Source organism: Bison bison, unplaced genomic scaffold (genome assembly GCF_000754665.1).
Source record: "Bison bison bison isolate TAMUID 2011002044 unplaced genomic scaffold, Bison_UMD1.0 scf7180017864260, whole genome shotgun sequence".
In the NCBI taxonomy this organism is placed as follows: domain Eukaryota; kingdom Metazoa; phylum Chordata; class Mammalia; order Artiodactyla; family Bovidae; genus Bison; species Bison bison.
The window spans coordinates 3724533-3745955 of record NW_011494832.1 but is presented as its reverse complement, the minus strand read 5'-3'; the positions used below and the strand labels follow the sequence as shown (position 1 = coordinate 3745955).

Here is a 21423-nt window from a genome sequence, read left to right as displayed (position 1 = left end):
ACAGCTTATATGCAGAGTACATCATGAGAAATGCTGGGCTGGAGGCAGCACAAGCTGGAATCAAGATTGCCAGGAGAAATATCAATAACTTCAGATATGCAGATGACACCACCCTTATGGCAGAAAGTGAAGAGTAACTAAAGAGCCTCTTGATGAAAGTGAAAAAGGAGAGTGAAAAAGTTGGCTTAAAGCTCAACATTCAGAAAACTAAGATCATGGCATTCGGTCCCATCACTTCATGGCAGATAGATGGGGAAACAGTGGAAACAGTGGCTGACTTTATTTTTCTGGGCTCCAAAGTCACTGCAGATGGTGATTGCAGCCATGAAATTAAAAGACACTTACTCCTTGGAAGGAATGTTATGACTAACCTAGACAACATATTAAAAAGCAGTGACATCACTTTGTCAACAAAGGTCCATCTAGTCAAGGCTATGGTTTTTCCAGTAGTCATGTATGGATGTGAGAGTTGGACTATAAACAAAGCTGAGTGACGCTAAGAATTGATGCTTTTGAACTGTGGTGTTGGAGAAGACTCTTGAGTCCCTTGGACTGCAAGGAGATCCAAACAGTCCATCCTAAAGGAGACCAGTCCTGGGTGTTCATTGGAAGGACTGATGTTGAAGCTAAAGCTCCAATCCTTTGGCCACCTGATGGGAAGAGCTGACTCACTGGAAGAGACCCTCATGCTGGGAAAGATTGAGGGTGAGAGGAGAAGGGAACGACAGACGATGAGATGGTTGGTTTGCATGATCGACTTGATGGACATGGTTTCGGGTGGACTCTGGGAGTTGGTGATGGACAGGGAGGCCTGGCATGCTGCGGTTCATGGGGTTGCAAAGAGTCGAACAGTTGAGCAGAACTGAACTGAACAGGTTGTTTCCTCCGAGAACCCTAAGTGACACATGTTTAGTACCCAGATTTGGGTAATGCAGTAAATTAAATACTCCTCTGGATGTGGCTTTGGATGTGGGTAGTAGAGAAAGGTTGGAAGAATTTTGAATAATTTGATAGAAAAAGTCCAAAATACCTTGAAATACGGTTGGTTAGAAATACAGATATTAAAAATGATTTTGATGAAAATTAGATTTTTTTTTAGCCTTCAGGAAGAGGATAATCCTGCTAACAAACTAATTTCTAACTTCAAGTGCTATCAGAGAATATATTTCTGTTGTTTTATGCCCCAAATTTGTGGTAATTTGTTACAGAAGCTTTAGGGAGCTAGCTAGTATATGCCATCTTGCTTTTCTCATCATAGCAGTTACCACCCCCACAATACTAAATATGTATTTCATTTCCTCTCATACCCCAACCCTACAATGATGTAAACACAAAGACTTTGTTTTGGCCTCCACTGGACAAACAAATATACTGCATAAGTATTTCTTGAATGAAATAATGGACTGTGTCTACAGAGTATTTTAAAACACTTTTAAGCAGTAATAGACTAGTTTTTACCAATGCTATTTTTCACAGAACTAGAGCTAAAAAAACTAAAATTTATATGGAAACACAAAAGACCCCAAATAGCCAAAGTAATCTTGAGAAATAAAAATGAGGCTGGAGGAGTCAGACTCCCTGACTTCAGACGATACTACAAAGCTTCAGTAATCAAAATACCGTGATAGCATGATACTGGGACAAGAACAGAAATACAGATCAAGGGACTAGGTCAGAAAGCCCAGCAATAAACACACACCTACAGTCAGTTAATCTAAGACAAGGGAGGCAAGAAAATACAATGGAGAAAGTGGTGCTGGGAAAACTGGACAGCTACATGTAAAAAGAGTGAAATTAATTTTGTATATGATATTAGAGAATGCTCTAAACTCAAAATGGATCAATAATAGACTAATTTTACCATGTTAAAGATACAGACCTTCCAGTTATGTTCTGGGAATGTTAAATATAAAAGAGCTTTAAGTTGATAAGTAGTATGAATACAGAAACAATCTCTTCAATTTAACTTATGAATGAATGAGGGTCATTCATCATTGATCATAAGTGACTCTATGGACTATAGCCTGTCAGGCTTCTCTGTCCATGGGATTCTCCAGGCAAGAATACTGAAGTGGGTAGACATTCCGTTCCTCGGAGGATCTTCCCAACCCAGGGATCAAACCTGGATTCCCTGCATTGCAGGTGGATTCTTTACCATCTGAGCCACCAGTGAAGCCTAGCATAAACAAAGAACCTTTAAGCCAGTGCTTCTCAAACATTATGTGTGATGTTGATGGTGCTGATTTGCAGACTGGACTTTGAGAATCACTGGCCTAACTCGAGCAAAAATGACTAAGAACCAACACAACGAAGGATCAGACTGTACACAGAGCATTATTCATTGTTTCACATGTATATTAAAATTATCTTCAAATTCTGAATTTCTATTTAACCCCAAACAAAAAATGATTATAATATGTTCTCCTTCATATGAAGAGACTGTTGACTAGTATTAAACAGGGAGTGAAATTGAGCTTTCTTAGATTTCTTTCTTTAGAGGAGCAGGGGGAGGGAGGGAAGAGGGAAGGGAATGTACTGAAGATCCTGAACTGTGCTGACTTACTCTCAAGACTGTTACCTGCTATCACTGTGACCAAGACTGGGGCAATGCTAATTGACTATACATGAATACTACCCCATAAATGACTTTCCACCCCAAAACCAACTGCACATTTACATTACTAAAGAAAAGGAACAGAAACATTACAATCATAAAGTATCCCTTCTATTGGAAAATTCGATTTTCAACAAAAATATAACAAAATACCAATAAGACTGTTGATTCTTTAAAGCAAAATAATCCTCATAGACACTGTCCATAAATGCCTGGTCACAGAGGTGATAGTATATATTCCTAAATTATAATGCTTTGTTGCCTCATTCTAAATTTGGTAATTCCCATACCACAAAACAAGTGAAACTAAAATTTTTTATCAGCAGTTAAAAACCTGGACAATGAATTTATACCACACAACACACAAAATAATAAAACACACTCAGGAGTTTCCAGTAGAATTGTTCTAAGCACATTTTTGTCTTCATTTTTCTGAGACTCTCAAATATATAAAAAGCATACTTGGAACCATATGTTAGCAATGATAGTAATTTAACAATTCAAATCCAAAATAAGACAAAGTTTATTTGAGGTTCCTGACAGACCTATGTTTAAGTCAGCAAGTGAAAACAGTAACTAAAAACATCCTGTGAAACTTTACGTCACCCAAGAAGACTAAACAGAGCAAGGAAAGTGGACTTCCTGGAAGGATCATGATAACAGACAACCTACCTGATGCTGAAATGACAACTTCGGGAAATCTAGGCTGGCAGTGATGAGTATGGTCTGGAAGTAAATGTTTATAGTGCATCGACCCAAGAACGTGACTGAATTTGACACAGATTGCCTGAAGCACCAAACAACTGGTGTAATATTTACCTTTGCCATTTCCCATCATTTACAGAGCTGAGGCCTCTATGTTTTCCTTTCACAGATAATAACCCATTTTATGTATAAACCTCTGACACTGGGCAAGATTGGAACAATCTACTAAGAATCTTAAACACGTTTGCCTTTACCTAGCAAGGGCAAGTCCAGAATCCTTATTTGGTAACCTAAACCCCATGTACTTTTTCCTCAAATTTCATGGTTAGAATAAAGTGATGATCTGAACATAATTTAAGATTGCTACCAAATATGATCGTAAAGCAAGGTTAAAAAAAAATTTTTTTTTAAATCAGAATTTAAGGTGAACTAGGATTTAAAAAAAAAAACGCAATAAACCTTACAAGTCAAGCACAGAATTTCCTTATATTTAAAATCATTTCATAATTTTTAAATAAATCCAGCAGTAGTAATCAAGTAAGGCAAATCAGATGATTTAAAATAATACTATTTTAATATTCCTGAGTTTGGTTATGTAATATTCTACAGAATAGTAAGCAAACTAAAAGAAGGCAAATGATTTCAGTACATAAAAGACAATACCAGCAGGGAGAGGAGGAAAAAATTACAAGCAAATACAAAACAGTACCATATTATAGTACCAAAAGTTACATGCTCAGATAAACTCATTATGATCTGTATCTCTGTTTAAGAAAGCAAGGCAGTGTTTGTTTCTGAGAGGGAAGCTGCCATGGAAAACTGAAATTAAATTTTAATTTCTTGGAAAACTCAATTACATGAATCCCTGAATGTGGGATAATGTAGTGATGAATGCTAGTAACAGATGTATTATATTTAAAATACTTATGGAGAGACTCAGGGGTATAGGTGCATATCTAGCTGTGCTCCCCACAACGTGTAATACTGAGCTTCTTTGAGGTGAGTTGACAAATATTTGTTTTTAATCTCTGACTAGAAACCTCTTTTTAAGATAGTTTCAGAAATTCTGATTTGTTATCATACTGTTTCAGAGCACTGGAATTAACTGGAGCAAAATTCAGCAGTTTTTCTCACATTTTTTCTTTTTTCAATAAGTAACAATTTTCAATGTTTAACTGAAGTTCCCTGAAATTGGTTCATTATAAAATGAGCAAACAAGACAAAATGAACTTCAGGATCCTTTTCATTCTATAGGCTACCAATCAACGCTTCTCTGTTCAGACCTCAATAAGTTATAGTACACTGTAAGTTAAATGAACATTTTTAATCATGAAATAGTAGAAATGTAAGCGTGCGTAAAAATCTTGGTGAAGAATTTTAAAAAGGTAGCTTTTAAAAACATTTCCATAAATCAGCATATATTCTATCAGTAAAACCTAGAAATAGATGGCAACACTTTTCCAAAATATACATTATTAGAGCAGTAGTTTCTATTTAAAAATAAAAACCAAAATCTATTTTTATTTAAGCCACTGTGAAAAATACAGGCAAAAGAAATGTGAATGGTTACTTTTTCTTAAATAAAAATATCCCCCTTTGGATCTGAAAAACATTTTTTGTAATTTCCAACTCTAAAAAATTTTAAACTTTTTTTTTACCTTTTCCCTTAAACATTTTATTCTGTATTATATATCTGAATTCATATATTATCTGCCTTGAAGCTACTCACTTAAAATGAAGATCTTTGAAAGTAAAATGGGTCTCAACAATTCCTGTGGTTTTCACTCGAGTTCTGAGAACATCTTGTTGAGTTGGAATATAATTTGGTTGTGCAATTCTGTCCAAATCATTCAAATAGCTGAAAAATAAACAATATGCTAATAGTTAACATTATCAATAAAGATCATCTAAATCAAAGAGCAAAACATTTTGATGCATGAAGTACTACAGATTACTGCAAGTTTTTACATTTCTGTGTAATGATGTAATTTGACCAATTTAAATCTGAATCTTACACAACTCTCTGAAATGAAAATGTTTATACTTCTCCAGCCACAAAATTCCATAAGCACCCAAACTCACTGCAAGCCATGAATTTGTCTCTAAAAACTCTTTATTACATTTTTTTGATGTACCACTGTGTTTATTTTCTAGACATTTCTTTTTTGTTGAGGAGTTATTGTAGAAAGCCTTCCTTTTGCAGAAAGTAGTGAGGAAACCCCTGGCCAAAGGCTGAATTCAGTATTGTTCCTTTTCAACTCGCCTTAAGTTATACACAGAAAATCACTACACATGCTCCTGTACTCTACATTTTACTGGCTCTATGAATCAACATTCATATTTTATTTCTGGTTTCAGCCACTCATTCAACTCTCTCTGCCAATAATGCAAAATATGTTGTGTTATAAAAATGTAGTGGTATCATACTATGCAATTCTTTTGTGTCCAATTATGCAGTAGAATCAATACTGTTACATATAGTGCAGGTACAGAAGGATTAAGGTGAACCTGAGTGGTTAAGAGGAGGGCTTACTGGAGAGTGAGGTGAGGAGTGTAACAGAAATCTGAAAGGTGCATGGATGAAGCGAATGTTATTCACATCAGAAAAAGCATAGTAAGGAGGTAGGAACAGTCACATCTTGTATCTTAGAACATAAGTCCACTAGTAGGCTATGCATAAATTCTAAGGTCACCTGAATGTGGGGAGCATGACTGCAGTGTTTTCTAATACTAGAGTGACACAGTTCAAGATAATTTAGCAAATACATCGGGGTTCATTACAGAAGCACCAACTTTTGCAACTATAACTGATGTGTCCTCTCAAAGTGTTCTTTAGCCATTTAGAATGGGGTCTTACCCACAAAGGGAGCTCAATAAGTATATGATTTGTGGAGATGGAATTGGAAAGCCATTCGCTGAATTAGTAATCAAAATGTTATAGACAAGTATACGTATGTGATGTTGATACTAGAATACACAGAGATGATAGTTTATCTGTATTTTAAAATAATTTATTACTGCATTGTTGATAATCTACTATTTTATGTTTTTAGTTCCACATATATTAAAGCTCAATTTACTATAATAAAATCTGACTTAAAACAGGCCATGACAAGAGTTTACTAACTGTCCCTTTGAAATAATGAGCCGTTCTTATTTAAGATGTGTTCTGATTACTCATATTAACATTTATAGCATAAAACTGCTATAGTTCTATTAGCCTGTAAAAATAATGCACATTTATATTTCGACAAGACAAAAAAGAAAAATGGGCACTGTGAACTCCAGTTGTTTTAAAAGATCACAAATTTTTCATAGATTGATGGTTAGATGGTCTTACTGGGCAGCTTGGCAGCACCCTCTATCTCCAGTCAAGAATTCAGAAATCAAGATGCCTTGTAACTACCAAGGAGAATAATGAGTTTCATGACTTCCTTCATTCTTGAAAAGTGGCTCCATTTTTGCCATCTTAAGATCAGAACTATTAGTAATGAAATAACAGAGAGCCAAAGTGACTCCAAGTACTGTGCACAGGACAAGGGGTCTGGGCAAATATACTTGGTGGGAAGTGGGACGTCCATCCAGGAGGATACGGTGAAATGAACTTTAATCTACTGTCCCTGACAAGCACCCCTTAATTATTCAAATAGCTCCTCTTGCTGGGCTCAGCTCAGAGCAACTTACTCACCATAAGTAATTTCCGCTTTGATCTTTCTGCAGGTTCTGGTGGTGCCAAAGTAAGTATTGTGGACCAAGAGTTGTATTTTGCAATAAGAAAAATTTTTTCTAATTTTTTCCTCTAGCTTCTGGAGTTTGGTTTATTAATATAAGGGCATATTGTGTGATGACCATGTATCAGGTAATGCAGATAGAATACTGGACAAAAACAGACCTTACTGAGTTTACAGTTTAGTGGCAGAGATTTAAAAAAGAAAATCAAATAGTCCTCAATGTTAAGTATAAATAATATTACCTCAAAATACATGTAAATCTGTAAGTGCTAGGGAAAAAAAAAAAACAACAAACTCTCAGATCATGAGTACACAACACGAAGACAAAGGCCTACCCACTGAGTCAAAGAATATTTCCTTGTAAAAAGTAAGGACACCAGATGGAAAGATGAAGCTACATGTCAATAAGATGTTATACCCTTGTAATAATACATATGGCTTATATACTTGTAAAACACTAAAAATACATGTTAAAAAATATAGCGTTATAAAAATTATGACAGGTTATACAATATCTTGTATTACTTCTTCATTCACACTAAATCATTAACGTAATGCCGAGTACACTGACGTGCAACACATGACAATTCTATAATTAGGTTCTCAGCAGCCACACCCATTTGTTTTTCACTGTGGCAAAGTATACGTGTTTACCTAGACCTTCTAATACTTGGCAGTTTCTATTTAATCCTCACTTGTATCCCTGAGAGCCAAGAGCTCTGTCAAGAAAACTAACTTTGGAAAATAAAATAAGCGTAAGGCACTTGTTTCTACTCAGAGTATCATCTCTGACATTGCTGAGTATGTGTGCCAAATAATGGAAATAAATTGATATTTTTTTCCCTATGCAGATTACCAAACAGAAAACTCCCTGACTAGGTTTTATCAAAACTTACTTTATAGACTTTCTGAGGCCACCACCTAGAAAACTGGGACAAATTATTCTTCTAAAAACTGCAGTTCGATATCTATTAATATAAACAATGTCTAATGCAACACAGCATATACACTTGACAACTGTCAAGTTTACAGATCCTTTATTTTCATCAGTAAGAATATCTTGATGTTATCATCGTACACCCCTTCAAACAGGGTGCCTGTGACTCAAGATGCCTGTCACTGGACAAGTGACTTCTCAGGCACGTTAGTAAATGAGGAGCACTCACATTAGTTACCCTCCCCTTTGGCTGGTCCAAACTAGAGGTCCACCCAAGTTAACAGTAAGCTTTGGGAAATCCCAAATACTTTCTTGGAAGTATACTGGAAACAGTTCCATGCTGCATGATTAGAGTTGCATAAGCATGAGTCCCCTGAGACAATTTTTGAACACAAAAGGAATATGAGCCTTGCTACCTGCAAACACACACACACACAGACAGAAAAAGTATTCAAATATTGTCATCCTGAATACCTTGAGTTGTACAAGAATGTGTCAGCCAATTCTGCATTAAAACTGACTTGGAGGTATATTTGACTTGCAAGTAACTATTCATGATCATGAAGTTATGATTACTTACTATGCTGCAGAATCATTAAGCTGGTACTCTCGGGATCTGTTGAAGCAGGCTTGTACACCACTGTCTTTCCACAGTCTCTTTATAACTCCAGCAAGTTCTGCAGTCATAAAACCTTCCTCTGCAGCGCCAGCAAGCACAAAGAGTTGGCGGGCATCATCCTGAACATTCAAAGGCCATTTTTATTTAAAAAGTAAAAAGACACTACAGATAAAATACATTGTTGATTACAAAAGGTACAATCGTGAGTTTCCTTTATGCTGTCTACTGGTGTCATAACTTGGATTTCCCTAAAATACCACTTTAAAAATTGGCTTAATCAAAAAAGCACAATCTTAAGTCATGTGTCCATGTTTGGTGATATTAGTAACAGCTATCAAGGCACCAGAAAGCTGAAACAATGACGAGACAGCTCATGAGGGAATATATTAACCAACTACCCACTGATAGTCAGCTGTGCATGGAAGATGATCATTTGTGACCAAACAGAAGATTGTATTCTTTGCCTCCCATCACCAAAATGTTTTCTAATCTAAAAAAACACATTGACACCATTAGAAGTTATTTTCAGAATTGAATTGTCAGCTCTGTGATATACTTTGTAGAGGCATAATAAACTCAAATAAGGAAGAAGTCAATGTGGAATAAAGCAAGAATAGTTCCACAGAATAGTCTGAGGTTTCAGAATACCTTAAAGTGTGTATCCATTAACATCAGTGGGTCCAGAAGTGGGAATAGGTGTTTGCTAATCCAAGCATAGGAAACAAACACAGCTCTGAAGTAGAAATAACTCAGGATGCATATAAAAGATAGCATGCAAAAGTTTTTAAAAGGAGGAATACTGCACATAAAATTAAATTCTGCTTAAGTGTTGAGCCTACAATGCATGTGTGCTAAGTCACTTCAGTCATGTCCAATTCTGCGACACCATGGACCATAGCCCACGAGGTTCCTCTGTCCATGAGATTCTCCAGGCAAGAATACTGGAGTGGGTGGCCATGCCGTCCTCCAGGGGATCTTCCCAACCCAGGGATCAAACCCCCATCTCTTATCTGTTCTACATTGACAGGCGGGTTCTCTACCCCTAGTGCCACCTGGGAAGCCCAGCGTCTACAACAGTTACAGTTATTCTGATCTATAGGTAATAAAACCCACTAAGTCAGTATTGTCCAAGAGATTTAAGCCACTGACGGAATTCTAAATTTTCTAACAGCACATTTTAAAAAGTGTAACCAAAAAAAAGCAAAATTCATTTCCATAATATTTTCTATCACCTGTATATAAAATATATTTCAACATTTAACCAATATAAACTTAGATATTTACTCTTTGAAACTTGGTATTTCTTTTATACAGACAGCACATCCTAATTCTGATCAGGCACATTTCACATACTCAATAGCCACATACAGGTAGTAGCAACAGCGCTCTACCACACAACTCTAGTCTTCAGGTAATAACATGGTTAATACAAAATAAGGGAGATGTGAGGATACCATCCTCACACAGATTCTTGGGCTGGGATTTGCAGCTTATGTTAACTGGGTAGACCGTTCCTAACTTTTCTCTAGGGGCATCTTTCCAGCCTGGTGTAGTAGCTCTTTACAAAGTGATGGCACATCTCAGGATACGGTGTACAGAAGGGAAGCATTTGGTGACACAGGCTAGCAGCGGGTACCAGCTGACAATATAAATTCATTCTACTGCCAATTTGTGAAACATTTTCTTTTCAGATGGAACCCATCATGAGAAATAATTAAGTCACTCAGCATGGGAACATATTATTCAAGCATATGTTTCCCTTTTTAGTAAATCACAAGAGAAATGCATGCAAGCAAGTAACACGTGTACAAGATCCTTAATAAACTCCAACAAAACATGATTTCAAGTCGTTCTTAGCACCATTTGCCTTATTCCAGTAAACAGTTACTCAGTTTTCCAAATAATGACTTACATATAAGAAATTCTAAACTTGGTCATTTTTACTTTTAACTAAGTATCATCAAACACACTTTTATTTTTAACTAAGTACCAAACATACTTTTCTCTATCCATTTTAGAAAAGTGCTTTTCACTTAAGTAAGATTTCATTATGATGTATTTATTCAATTTCCATAAAATTTTTTTATAGAAAAGACTAATGCCCAATGGTATGGGTCATAAGATCACATTCTCTTCAAACTTAGCAGGCAAGAAGCCTGAAGAAAAGACTTGGGAAACTGTGGAAACTCTATTTATAAACTGTATTCTCTCTGTAGCATTCAAAAATGTCTCCTCTTCACAAAAGTGTTAAGTCTCTTTTCCTTAATAAATACATTGGAATACTCCCACGTCATTAGCAGGATATTCAGATGTCTATAAATGAGCTTTAAGGAATAAATATAAGCTGGAAGGTACTTTTAAAATTATTCTACCTAACTTTAGGTTTTATATAAGAAGAATCTGATGCACAGAAAGATTGTGAAATTCATTTGGAGTTCCACAGGTAATTAGTCACCTCACCCAATCACACATATTAGTCAACAGTTACTAAGTAGCCACTGCCTAAGACACATTTGAAAATTGCAGAATGATGACAAAAGTCCTATCTTATCATCAACTGTAGTCTTTTCAAGATTCATGTAAAATGTTATTTAAGAACATTTAGGGCTTCCCTGTAGCTCAGATGGTAAAGAATCTGTCTGCAATGCAGGAGACCAGGTTCGAGCCCCAGGTAGGGAAGATCCCCTGGAGAAAGCCTTGGCAACCCACTCCAGCATTCTTGCCTGGAGAATTCCATGGACAGAGGAGCCTGGTGGGCTATAGTCCATGGTGTTGCAAAGAGTCGGACATGACTAAGGTAGTGACACTACGATGACTAAGAACATTTAAGGAAGAAAAACTCAAGTGCACCAAAACAGTGTGATGCAGTGTAGAAAACTGACAGGTATTACTAAAGGGCTACAGGGAAGTGAAACAGCTGATAAGGACTCTTGTTTGTGACGTTAAGAAGAAATGTACTTATCAGGCAATTACTTCCAAGTATCAAGAAAAAAATCTGTGAATGTAGCCAAGTTAGTATGTTTTTAAATGACTAAGAACTAAATGAAAATAAGATGGTTTGAAGAATGGAAGTTCTAGTTCATACAAACTGGGTGTTTGGGGAACTCAGAAAAGACATAAGAAATGCTATCTGCTATCATGTCAAGAGACACATAATAGCCTCTTTTCCCACACTGACGATGAGTGAGCACCTATTACTCAGTGACAATATATACGGCTGTCTTCTGATTTCTGATATATCAAGGTTCATTAAAGGGAAGAAGGAGTAGACTTTGTGCTTAGACACAGAGCAGAAAAAGAATTCTTAGGGTAAAAGAGAGCAGATTTCAATTCAATAAAAACACTTTTTAACAACCAAAGCCGCCTAAAAAACAAAAAATGGAGGGAGAGTGAGAGACTTCAATTTTAAGCAAAGGCTACATGATTATTTATCGTGATCTAGCAGACAGAATTTATGAATCAGATGAAGAGTTTAAACAGAAATCATCAGAAAGTCCTTTACATTAATAGAGGCTAAATAATACGCTCAAGGAGTGTTAAAAAATTGTGACACCTTCAAATTTTTGGCTGTAGGGAAAGTATCAATATATTGATGTCATGATGGATATACACATAGAAATCCTTTGTTTCAATGGTTTTGAATAATTATTTTCATTAATAGTATTAGTTGACAATACTGAATACCATATACAATGAGAAATGCTCCTATATTTAATCTACCACATTTCTATAGCATACAATCACTCCTATAAATTTAAACGACTATACAGCTTTTATCAAAGTTAGTGTACTCAATAGGAAATACTGAGAACATTAGTGAAGTCACCTCTCCACGGCTCCTGGTGCTAATCCGAGACATTAAAGAATTGCTTTGATTAAAAAATAAACATAAAACTTTTTTTTTCTCTAAAAACAGAACTATAACTAAAGTAAAAATGATTGAGACAAGGAAATGGGGGTGTGCTAAAAATAAAATAATCTAATTTTAAATTGCAGATGGCAAAACTTGACTAAATTGCAGTAAGCCTGAGCTTCATTATGTCAAAAAAAGAAATTACAATATATTACACAAATATAACATGTGTTTATTAATCTTATAAATGTATGTGTTTTAAAATATCAAATCAATAAAAAAATATTTAAGTGTTCTTTGTATGGACAATAGGACCTATTGTCAAAAGACAGTTAAATATGTAATGAATGATACATGAATTGAGTAAAGCAGAAACATACTGTGCTGGAGGGACATAATATATTTCAAATTAAGGTAAGTATCACTTTCCACATATATAAATCATTATTTCTCAGAATCAAAAACAATGTAACTTCTTCATCTTAGTTCTCAAATATAAACCAGACTACTACTATAAATAATTCAAATACTGATCTGGGAAAATAACAAGTAGAAATAACTAGAAACATTTTGAAAAAGAATACTGGCGACAGAGGGCTGAAATTATCAGATATTAAAAGTCTACAATATGTAGAACATCTGGTATAAAGATCAATGGGGGTGGGGAGCCCCAAATCTGAACTTATATGGTAAAGGTGGAAAGATAAATCAGGAAAGAATGCAATTACTTAAAAAACACTTGTGAATATTTAGATAGCCATCTGAAGAGGAAAAAAAAATAGTGTAGATCCTTATTCCATGCATACAGCAAAGTTTCAGAGGGATTTGAGGATCTAGCATAGAAACAATGCTGAAATTCACTCCCTAAAAAAACTCTTAAAATATCATAAATATTCAGTAAATCTTTGGTTGAGAAGACTATCTAAATTTAAACATAATGGAATAAATAATAGGGGATTTTTTTTAATGAAAACCTAAGATGAAAGGCAGTAAGCCAAATGTGAGAGAAGTATGAATTAGTGCACAAAGAGTTACTATATATGTACATTTGTTGTTGTTTACTGGCTAAGTTGTGTCCATTCTTTTGTGACCCCATGGACTGTAGCCCACCAGGCCCCTCTGTTCATGGGATTTCCCAGGCAAGAATACTGGAGTAAGTTACCATTTCCTTCTCCATGGAACCTTTCAGACCCAGGGTCTGAACCCACATCTTCTGCTTGGCAAGGGCAGAGTCTTTACTAATGAGCCACCTGGGAAGCCCATATATATACAAACAAGCAAAGAGATTAATTAAAACACCAAGACTCTAATCAATAAATGAATACAGGATAAAATAGGTGACAAACGTAGAGAAAAAGAGTCAATGAAGACATGGAAAAATGCATAGTTGTATTAAAAAATTGAAAATGTAAATTGAAATAAGACTTAAATTAGCCAATATTTTTAAAATTTAAGACTGCAAGATTTTGGCTACTGAGACTGCTAAGAAACAGCACTACTGCTAGGAAAGTACATTGATACAGCCTTTCTCAGAAGCAATCTGGCAAATTTGGCAGACAGATATAATTTAACTAACTAATGAAATAAATTTAAAAGTCAGAGGAAGAGGAAAGTGGCCATAGTGCAGGAGCCCACTCCAGTATTCTTGTTGGAAAACCCCAGGGACAGAGAAGCCTGGCGGGCTGCTGTCTACGGGGTTGCACAGAGTTGGACACGACTGAAGCGACTTAGCAGCAGCACCAGCAGCACAGGAGCAAACTGAGGTTTGGGGGAGAAAGGGAGCTTAAGTCCATTCAAGGCAAGGTTTTCTGTTCCTTACAGCCCAGCTTACTCTAAGGAAGTACTTCTCAAGCTTTCTTGGATGAAAGATCAGCCCCGTGTTTTATCTTCTTTTGTTTCTAATCTTTTAATACTAATACTATTGGAAATTAATTAAATGACATAATACATTTTTATTAACTATAAGAGTTAACATATAAATTACTATGTCAATTGCTGCAAGTCTGTCTAATTACTTCCCCTACCTCTGTGCTCACCTGTGTACATGCTTGTGTGCAGTGCCTAAGACATGTTTACAGGCCCTTATTCAAGGCTTCCTTAACTGCACATTATTAAAAACAAAATAATCTAATTTATCAGTATTGTCACCCACAGATTAACTACACTCATTATGAGAGTTCTGAAAGTATATTAGGCACAAAATTTGATTGCTCTATGCCAGCCTTGAAAACAATTTTGCTTCCTCTCATTTTAAATAACTAATATGTAATCTGCTTTGCAAATTCACTAGCTGCCAAATATGAAGCAAACCACAGCAAATGAGTCACCATCTCTTAAAATTTAAAATACATTTTGTCATCAGTTCTCACTCACTCAGTTACCCGACATATTAAAATATAATTCCAGTTAAGATACTGATAGGCTTTTTCGTTTGTTTCATTTCAATAGGGATGTGGGGAATTACAATGATTCCTGAGTTCATATGGAAGAGAAATGGATAGTAGCCTTGATATTTTGGTTAAAAAATAGTGGAATGGATGCACTCACCCTAGCAGATACCAATGTCCTATAAATCAAGAGAAACTAAATGTTACTCTGACAAAAATTATAATAGTAGTATAGTCATTATAAATGACAGTAGCAGCAATAAACACGTATTGAAATCTCTTACGAGCAAGGCATGTGGTAAAGTCTTGTCATTATTCCTTACAACCCTAAAAGGTAGATGTTATTATTATTTCCATCTTATGATGAAAATAAGTGACTGAGCTGGGGAAAAAAGAATACATCGGTAAGAAAAAAAACTGGAGTCTAAAAACACTCAGTATAATGCTAAAGGTAGCATTTTCAAGTCACTCAGGAATGGAGTACTTAAACATGGTTTGTAAGGCAAGAAATGATCAAATTATAAAACATACTTAGATTCCACCTAGCAGGAGACACAAATAACGTTTCCAGGTAAACGGACATGTTATTCTAGAAAAAGATATGTTTTTAAAAATAATTTTAAGATGAAGAACATCTAAAGGTACAAAACTCAGAAGTCAGAATTGACTGAAGAAAACAAGGACTTCTAACGTAAGAAAAATACTGTTTTAAAACAATAAAAGAAATCTCCTGGATAAAACTATTTGCAAAGCATAAAGAAGTAACATCCCTAATATTCTAAGAGACTCAATGTGAAAAAGGACAAGGTATTAAACAGAACTGAGTAAAGACTACTAAGATGAGTCCAAATACTAGGTTCAATACTAAGAAGAGATACAAAAAGAAAAATTCTCAACCTCAGTAAAAATCAAGAAAATAAAAGCTAGTAAAGAAAAAAAGAGTAATTTTTCACTAAGATATTAGCAAATTCGGGACAATCCCTGGTGGTCAGTCCAGTGGCTAAGATTCCTTGGCTCCTAAAGCAGGGGGCTTGTGTTTGATCCCTAGTCAGGGAGCTAGATCCCACATGCTACAACAACCCAGTAAAGCCAAATAAACTTACCAAAAGAGGTATTAAATAATTCAATGTTGACGTATCTAAGTTAATGAGACTGAGTTCACACTGATGCACAGTTGCTACAAGAGATTATTCACTTTTTTTCCCCCAAAAACAGAAAAAACTATAGTACCTTCACACTTAAGTATCTGGTTATCCTTCAACTTAAGGCTGACTTCCAAGAATTGATACCTTAGAAAAAGAAATATATTCAGCCTTTCACTATACAGTTTCTTCTTTCTAGAATGCTTTTTTCCCTTCTTTAGGTCTAGAAAACTCTTAACACATGCTCCAATTATCAAGCTCAAAGTCCAAGCCGTCTTTAATTCATCTGTGTATTCCTGATTACAACTTCCAGAGCCTCATAGTATTTTAAAATTTGCACAGAGGCAAGGCTGCAAAGACATGGAGTAGACCAATCAAAACCAATGAGACAGCCTGAAGACATTTGTGTGAAAGAGTAACAATGGCTAACATTAGCAGAGGTAACAGTCAGAAGGAAGGAAGAAAATAAGTTACTAGGATACAGCTAGAGAGTCTAGAAAGAGTGGGTGAAACTAGCAACGATGAAACAAAACTGACCACTGCAGGCCTCCATGTAGATTCCAAAGCATCAGCTGCTAAGTTGCTAAGTCACCTCAGTCATGTCCGACTCTGTGCGACCCCATAGACCGCAGCTCACCAGGCTCCCCTGTCTCTGAGATTCTTCAGGCAAGAACACTGGAGTGGGTTGCCATTTCCTTCTCCAATGCAGGAAAGTGAAAAGTGAAAGGGAAGTCGCTCAGTCGTGTCCGACTCCTAGCGACCCCATGAACTACAGCCCAGCAGGCTCCTCCGTCCATAGGATTTGCCAGGCAAGAGTACTGGAGTGGGGTGCAATTACCTTCTCCATCAAAGCATCAGAAAACCAGTTAAAAAAAAAAAAAAAACAAAAAAAAAACCTTGTGTGAGGGAGCAGTTATTCCCAGTCAGTCCTGAAACAAAGTCTCTGAAAGTTGCTCAGTTCAGTTCAGTTGCTCAGTTGTGTCCGACTCTTCGAGACCCAATGAATCGCAGCACGCCAGGCCTCCCTGTCCATCACCAACTCCCGGAGTTCACTCAGACTCACGTCCGTCGAGTCAGTGATGCCATCCAGCCATCTCATCCTCTGTCGTCCCCTTCTCCTCCCGCCCCCAATCCCTCCCAGGATCAGAGTCTTTTCCAATGAGTCAACTCTTCACGTGAGGTGGCCAAAGGACTGGAGTTTCAGCTTTAGCATCATTCCCTCCAAAGAAATCCCAGGGCTGATCTCCTTCAGAATGGACTGGTTGGAGCTCCTTGCAGTCCAAGGGACTCTCAAGAGTCTTCTCCAACACCACAGTTCAAAAGCATCAATTCTTCGGCGCTCAGCCTTCTTCACAGTCCAACGCTCACATCCATACATGACCACAGGAAAAACCACAGCCTTGACTAGACGGACCTTTGCCATCCCATGGACTATATATATAGTCCATTGAATCGTCCAGGCCAGAATACTGGAGTGGGTAGCCCTTCCCGGATCTTCCCAACCCAGGGATCGAACCCAGGTCTCCCGCACTACAGGCCGATTTTTTTTATCAGCTGAGTCACCAGGGAAGCCCAATCAGTCCTGAAATTAAGCCCAAATCTGCCCCCAAAGGACAGAAAATGAAAATATTTCTTGAGAAAAATATGAAAATAAAAAGACCTCATAAAAAGGCAGCTTGCATTGACCCTTCATTACCTCACACAATGGAGGCTACAAAACCTTTCTCTTTAATAATCGCATGTAAGATCTGAATGCATAATACTGTACACGTGAATTGGAATTAATGTAAAGTACAATTTATTCAATTCCTTATCTTAGGGTAGCTCTCTTGTGTATGACTAAGAGCTCAAAAACATTTCCTGAATGAATAACGATAAATGAATAAGTTACAGCCTGAATGGATAGGAGATAAGGCAAAAATTGTCTGGATATGATCAGATGCTGTTTCAGAAAAGATAAGTTAGAAGAATGCTATGAATTATTATTAAAAATGATCTTGAAGTCTTTGAAAATATTCTTTATTTAAAAAGAAAAGTTTAGTAAATTAATATGCCTCACAGCTTATAAAGAAATTTTAGTGACTTATTATACAAAATAAACAAATTTTTACAGATTTCCCCAATATATGTTTTCTAATGCAGCTTTCATTCATTTTTTTTCCTATTAAGTACAAATTGAGCCTGTATATAAAATTAAAAACCTGGCAGACCTAAGAAGACTAAAAGTTATGGTCTCTAAACAGAAAAGTCTTTATGGTATTATTAGGGAGATAACACACATATTGAACACATAAAAATAAAAAGGAACTATATAAAAGGGGGTAGTAGTAATAACAGTAGTAATAATATACATCTACTTTGTACCAAAATATTAAAAACTAATCTAGAGACTCACTTAAAGGTTTCTGGAAACATCAAGTTTTACCATGTTATTTTAAAAAAAGAATCAGTGAAGAATAAACCATACACAAATAAAAAAAAACTTGAAACAGATTAAGCAAGCAACCCAGGACCGGGGAGAAAAGAGGAAAACATAATATATGGGCCAGGCTGGGGCTGTTTCCAATCAAACTGCAAACAAGTTCCATACCGGGTCACATAAGGAAGCACAGGCCCACTGCCTTGTCACCACCGTGTGGCAATCTTCCCTATCACATGATGTCCTGGGTTCCAGTTCCTTTACTGCTAAAACGAAGGGGTGGAACTAGCCTGTCTCCTAAGGTCCTTGTCCTTCTAGCTCTGAAATTCTGAAAGATGTTTTCTAATAGCAAGTATTTTCTGATTCCAAAGATAAGCAAACTTTATACTTGTTTTCATCATCTGAGACCAGACTGCTTTGTAGTTTGGGCATGAACACAAATATTTAGATCATTTCAGCATTCCAAATCATATAAACAAATTCTGAAGAATGCCAGTGTAGGCAGTTTACTGAACTCGGTAGTAACTACTCAAAACCATGATGGAGATTCAGAGGTAGTCAGTATACTATGTTATATAGAAAACACGGTAATGGTTACTGAGCGGTCCAAACCATCTGATGGATAAGGAAAGCATTCTGGCTCTAATGGGAAGATTATGCAAATCTGTGTATTCTTACTCTACTCACTTCTAAAGCTTCTGACCCACTTCACTCACTACTATTCTTCTGGTGCTGAGACAGTTGATAAATACAGTATGGTGTTATCATGTAAGGTTTTTTTTTTTTAATTTTTTTTTTTTAAACTCTTCTGGTCTGCTCCAAGGACTTTAGTAACTTACCGCCCGGGCTGAGTCACCGAAGTCAATCTTCAATCTCCCCATGGCCCTAATGATAGCGATAATTGACTGGATGGTGTTACTGTAGACCACTGCTTTGTACTGCTTACATTCCTCTTCTGAATAACCAGCTTCATGGATAATTCTAAGGAGACAAAGGAAAAAAAGAATACTTACTTCCTTTGAGGGAATGGTACACTTAAACAACATCAAAAAAAAAATTATGTTTTAAATCTACTTACTTCATTTGCTTCACAATTGTACTTTTCCCAGATTCACCAGCACCTAAAAAATGTGAAATAAAATAATTAAGGGATTTCTAATTTTATCACATGTATATCCAACTCCCAAACACACACATTCTCTCTCACAGTTGAATTTTTTTTTAACATTTTTTTTAAATTGGAGTATACTGCAAACTGGGAGAAGGCAATGGCAACACACTCCAGTACTCTTGCCTGGAAAATCCCATGGATGGAAGGGCCTGGTGGGCTGCAGTCCATGGGGTACTAGGAGTCGGACACAACTGAGCGACTTCACTTTCACTTTTCACTTTCCTGCATTGGAGAAGGAAATGGCAACCCACTCCAGTGTTCTTGCCTGGAGAATCCCAAGGACAGGGGAGCCTGGTGGGCTGCCGTCTATGGGGTCGCACAGAGTTGGACATGACTGAAGCAACTTAGCAGCAGCAGCAGCATAGTGCAAACTACTGCACAATTGCACTCATCTCACACACTAGTAAAGTAATGCTCAAAATCTCCAAGCCAGGCTTCAGCAATACGTGAACCATGAACTTCCAGATGTTCAAGCTGGTTTTAGAAAAGGCAGAGGAACCAGAGATCAAATTGCCAACATCCTCTGGATCATCAAAAAGGCAAGAAGTTCCAGAAAAACATCTATTTCTGCTTTATTGACTATGTCAAAGCCTTTGACTGTGTGGATCACAATAAACTGTGGAAAATTCTGAAAGAGATGGGAATACCAGACCACCTGACCTGCCTCTTGAGAAACCTGTATGCAGGTCAGGAAGCAACAGTTAGAACTGAACATGGAACAACAGACTGGTTTCAAATAGGAAAAGGAGTCCGTCAAGGCTGTATATTGTCACCCTGTTTATTTAACTTATATGCAGAGTACATCATGAGAAACGCTGGGCTGGAGGAAGCACAAGCTGGAATCAAGATTGCCGGGAGAAATATCAATAACCTCAAATATGCAGATGACACCACCCTTATGGCAGAAAGTGAAGAGGAACAAAAAAGCCTCTTGATAAAAGTGAAAGAGGAGAGTGAAAAAGTTGGCTTAAAGCTCAACATTCAGAAAACGAAGATCATGGCATCTGGTCCCATCACTTCATGGGAAATAGATGGGGAAACAGTGGAAAGTGTCAGACTTTGTTTTTTTGAGCTCCAAAATCACTGCAGATGGTGATTGCAGCCATGAAATTAAAAGATGCTTACTCCTTGGAAGGAAAGTTATGACCAACCTGCTGCTGCTGTTAAGTCACTTGAGTCGTGTTCGACTCTGTGCAACCCCATAGACGGCAGCCCCCCAGGCTCCCCCATCCCTGGGATTCTCCAGGCAAGAAAACTGGAGTGGGTTGCCATTTCCTTCTCCAATGCAGGAAAGTGAAAAGTGAAAGTGAAGTCACTCGGTCGTACCCGACCCTTAGCGACCCCATGGACTGCAGCTTTCCAGGCTCCTCTGTCCATGGGATTTTCCAGGCAAGAAATTGGGGTGCCATTGCCTTCTCTGATGACCAACCTAGACAGCATATTAAAAAGCAGAGATATTGCTTTGCCAACAAAAGTCCATCTTCTCAAGGCTATGGTTTTTCCGGTGGTCATGTATGGATGTGAGAGTTTCACTGTGAAGAAAGCTAAGTGCCGAAGAACTGATGCTTTTGAACTGTGGTGCTGGAGAAGACTCTTTCGAGTCCCTTGGACTGCAAGGAGATCCAACCAATCCATCCTAAAGGAGATCAGTCCTGGGTGTTCTTTGAAAGGAATGATGCTAAACCTGAAACTCCAGTACTCTGGCCACCTCATGTGAAGAGCTGACTCACTGGAAAAGACCCTGATGCTTGGCCACCTCATGCGAAGAGTTGACTCATTGGAAAAGACCCTGATGCTGGGAGGGATTGAGGGCAGGAGGAGAAGGGGACGACAGAGGATGAGATG

The 21423-nt window shown here is 37.0% G+C and overlaps 1 protein-coding gene across 3 annotated transcripts in view; it reads right to left on the bottom strand.

Moving 5' to 3' along the window:
• Positions 1–21423, bottom strand: part of GNAI1 (guanine nucleotide binding protein (G protein), alpha inhibiting activity polypeptide 1) — a 106616-nt gene that overhangs the window by 15765 nt on the left and 69428 nt on the right. For all 3 annotated transcript variants that reach the window (XM_010848102.1, XM_010848103.1, XM_010848104.1), the window contains 4 exons: positions 19486–19528; positions 19247–19388; positions 8568–8725; positions 5049–5177 (listed from right to left, as the gene is read on the bottom strand). In XM_010848102.1, the coding sequence (XP_010846404.1) occupies positions 5049–5177; positions 8568–8725; positions 19247–19388; positions 19486–19528 (472 nt within the window). The remainder of the gene's footprint in view (positions 1–5048; positions 5178–8567; positions 8726–19246; positions 19389–19485; positions 19529–21423) is intronic.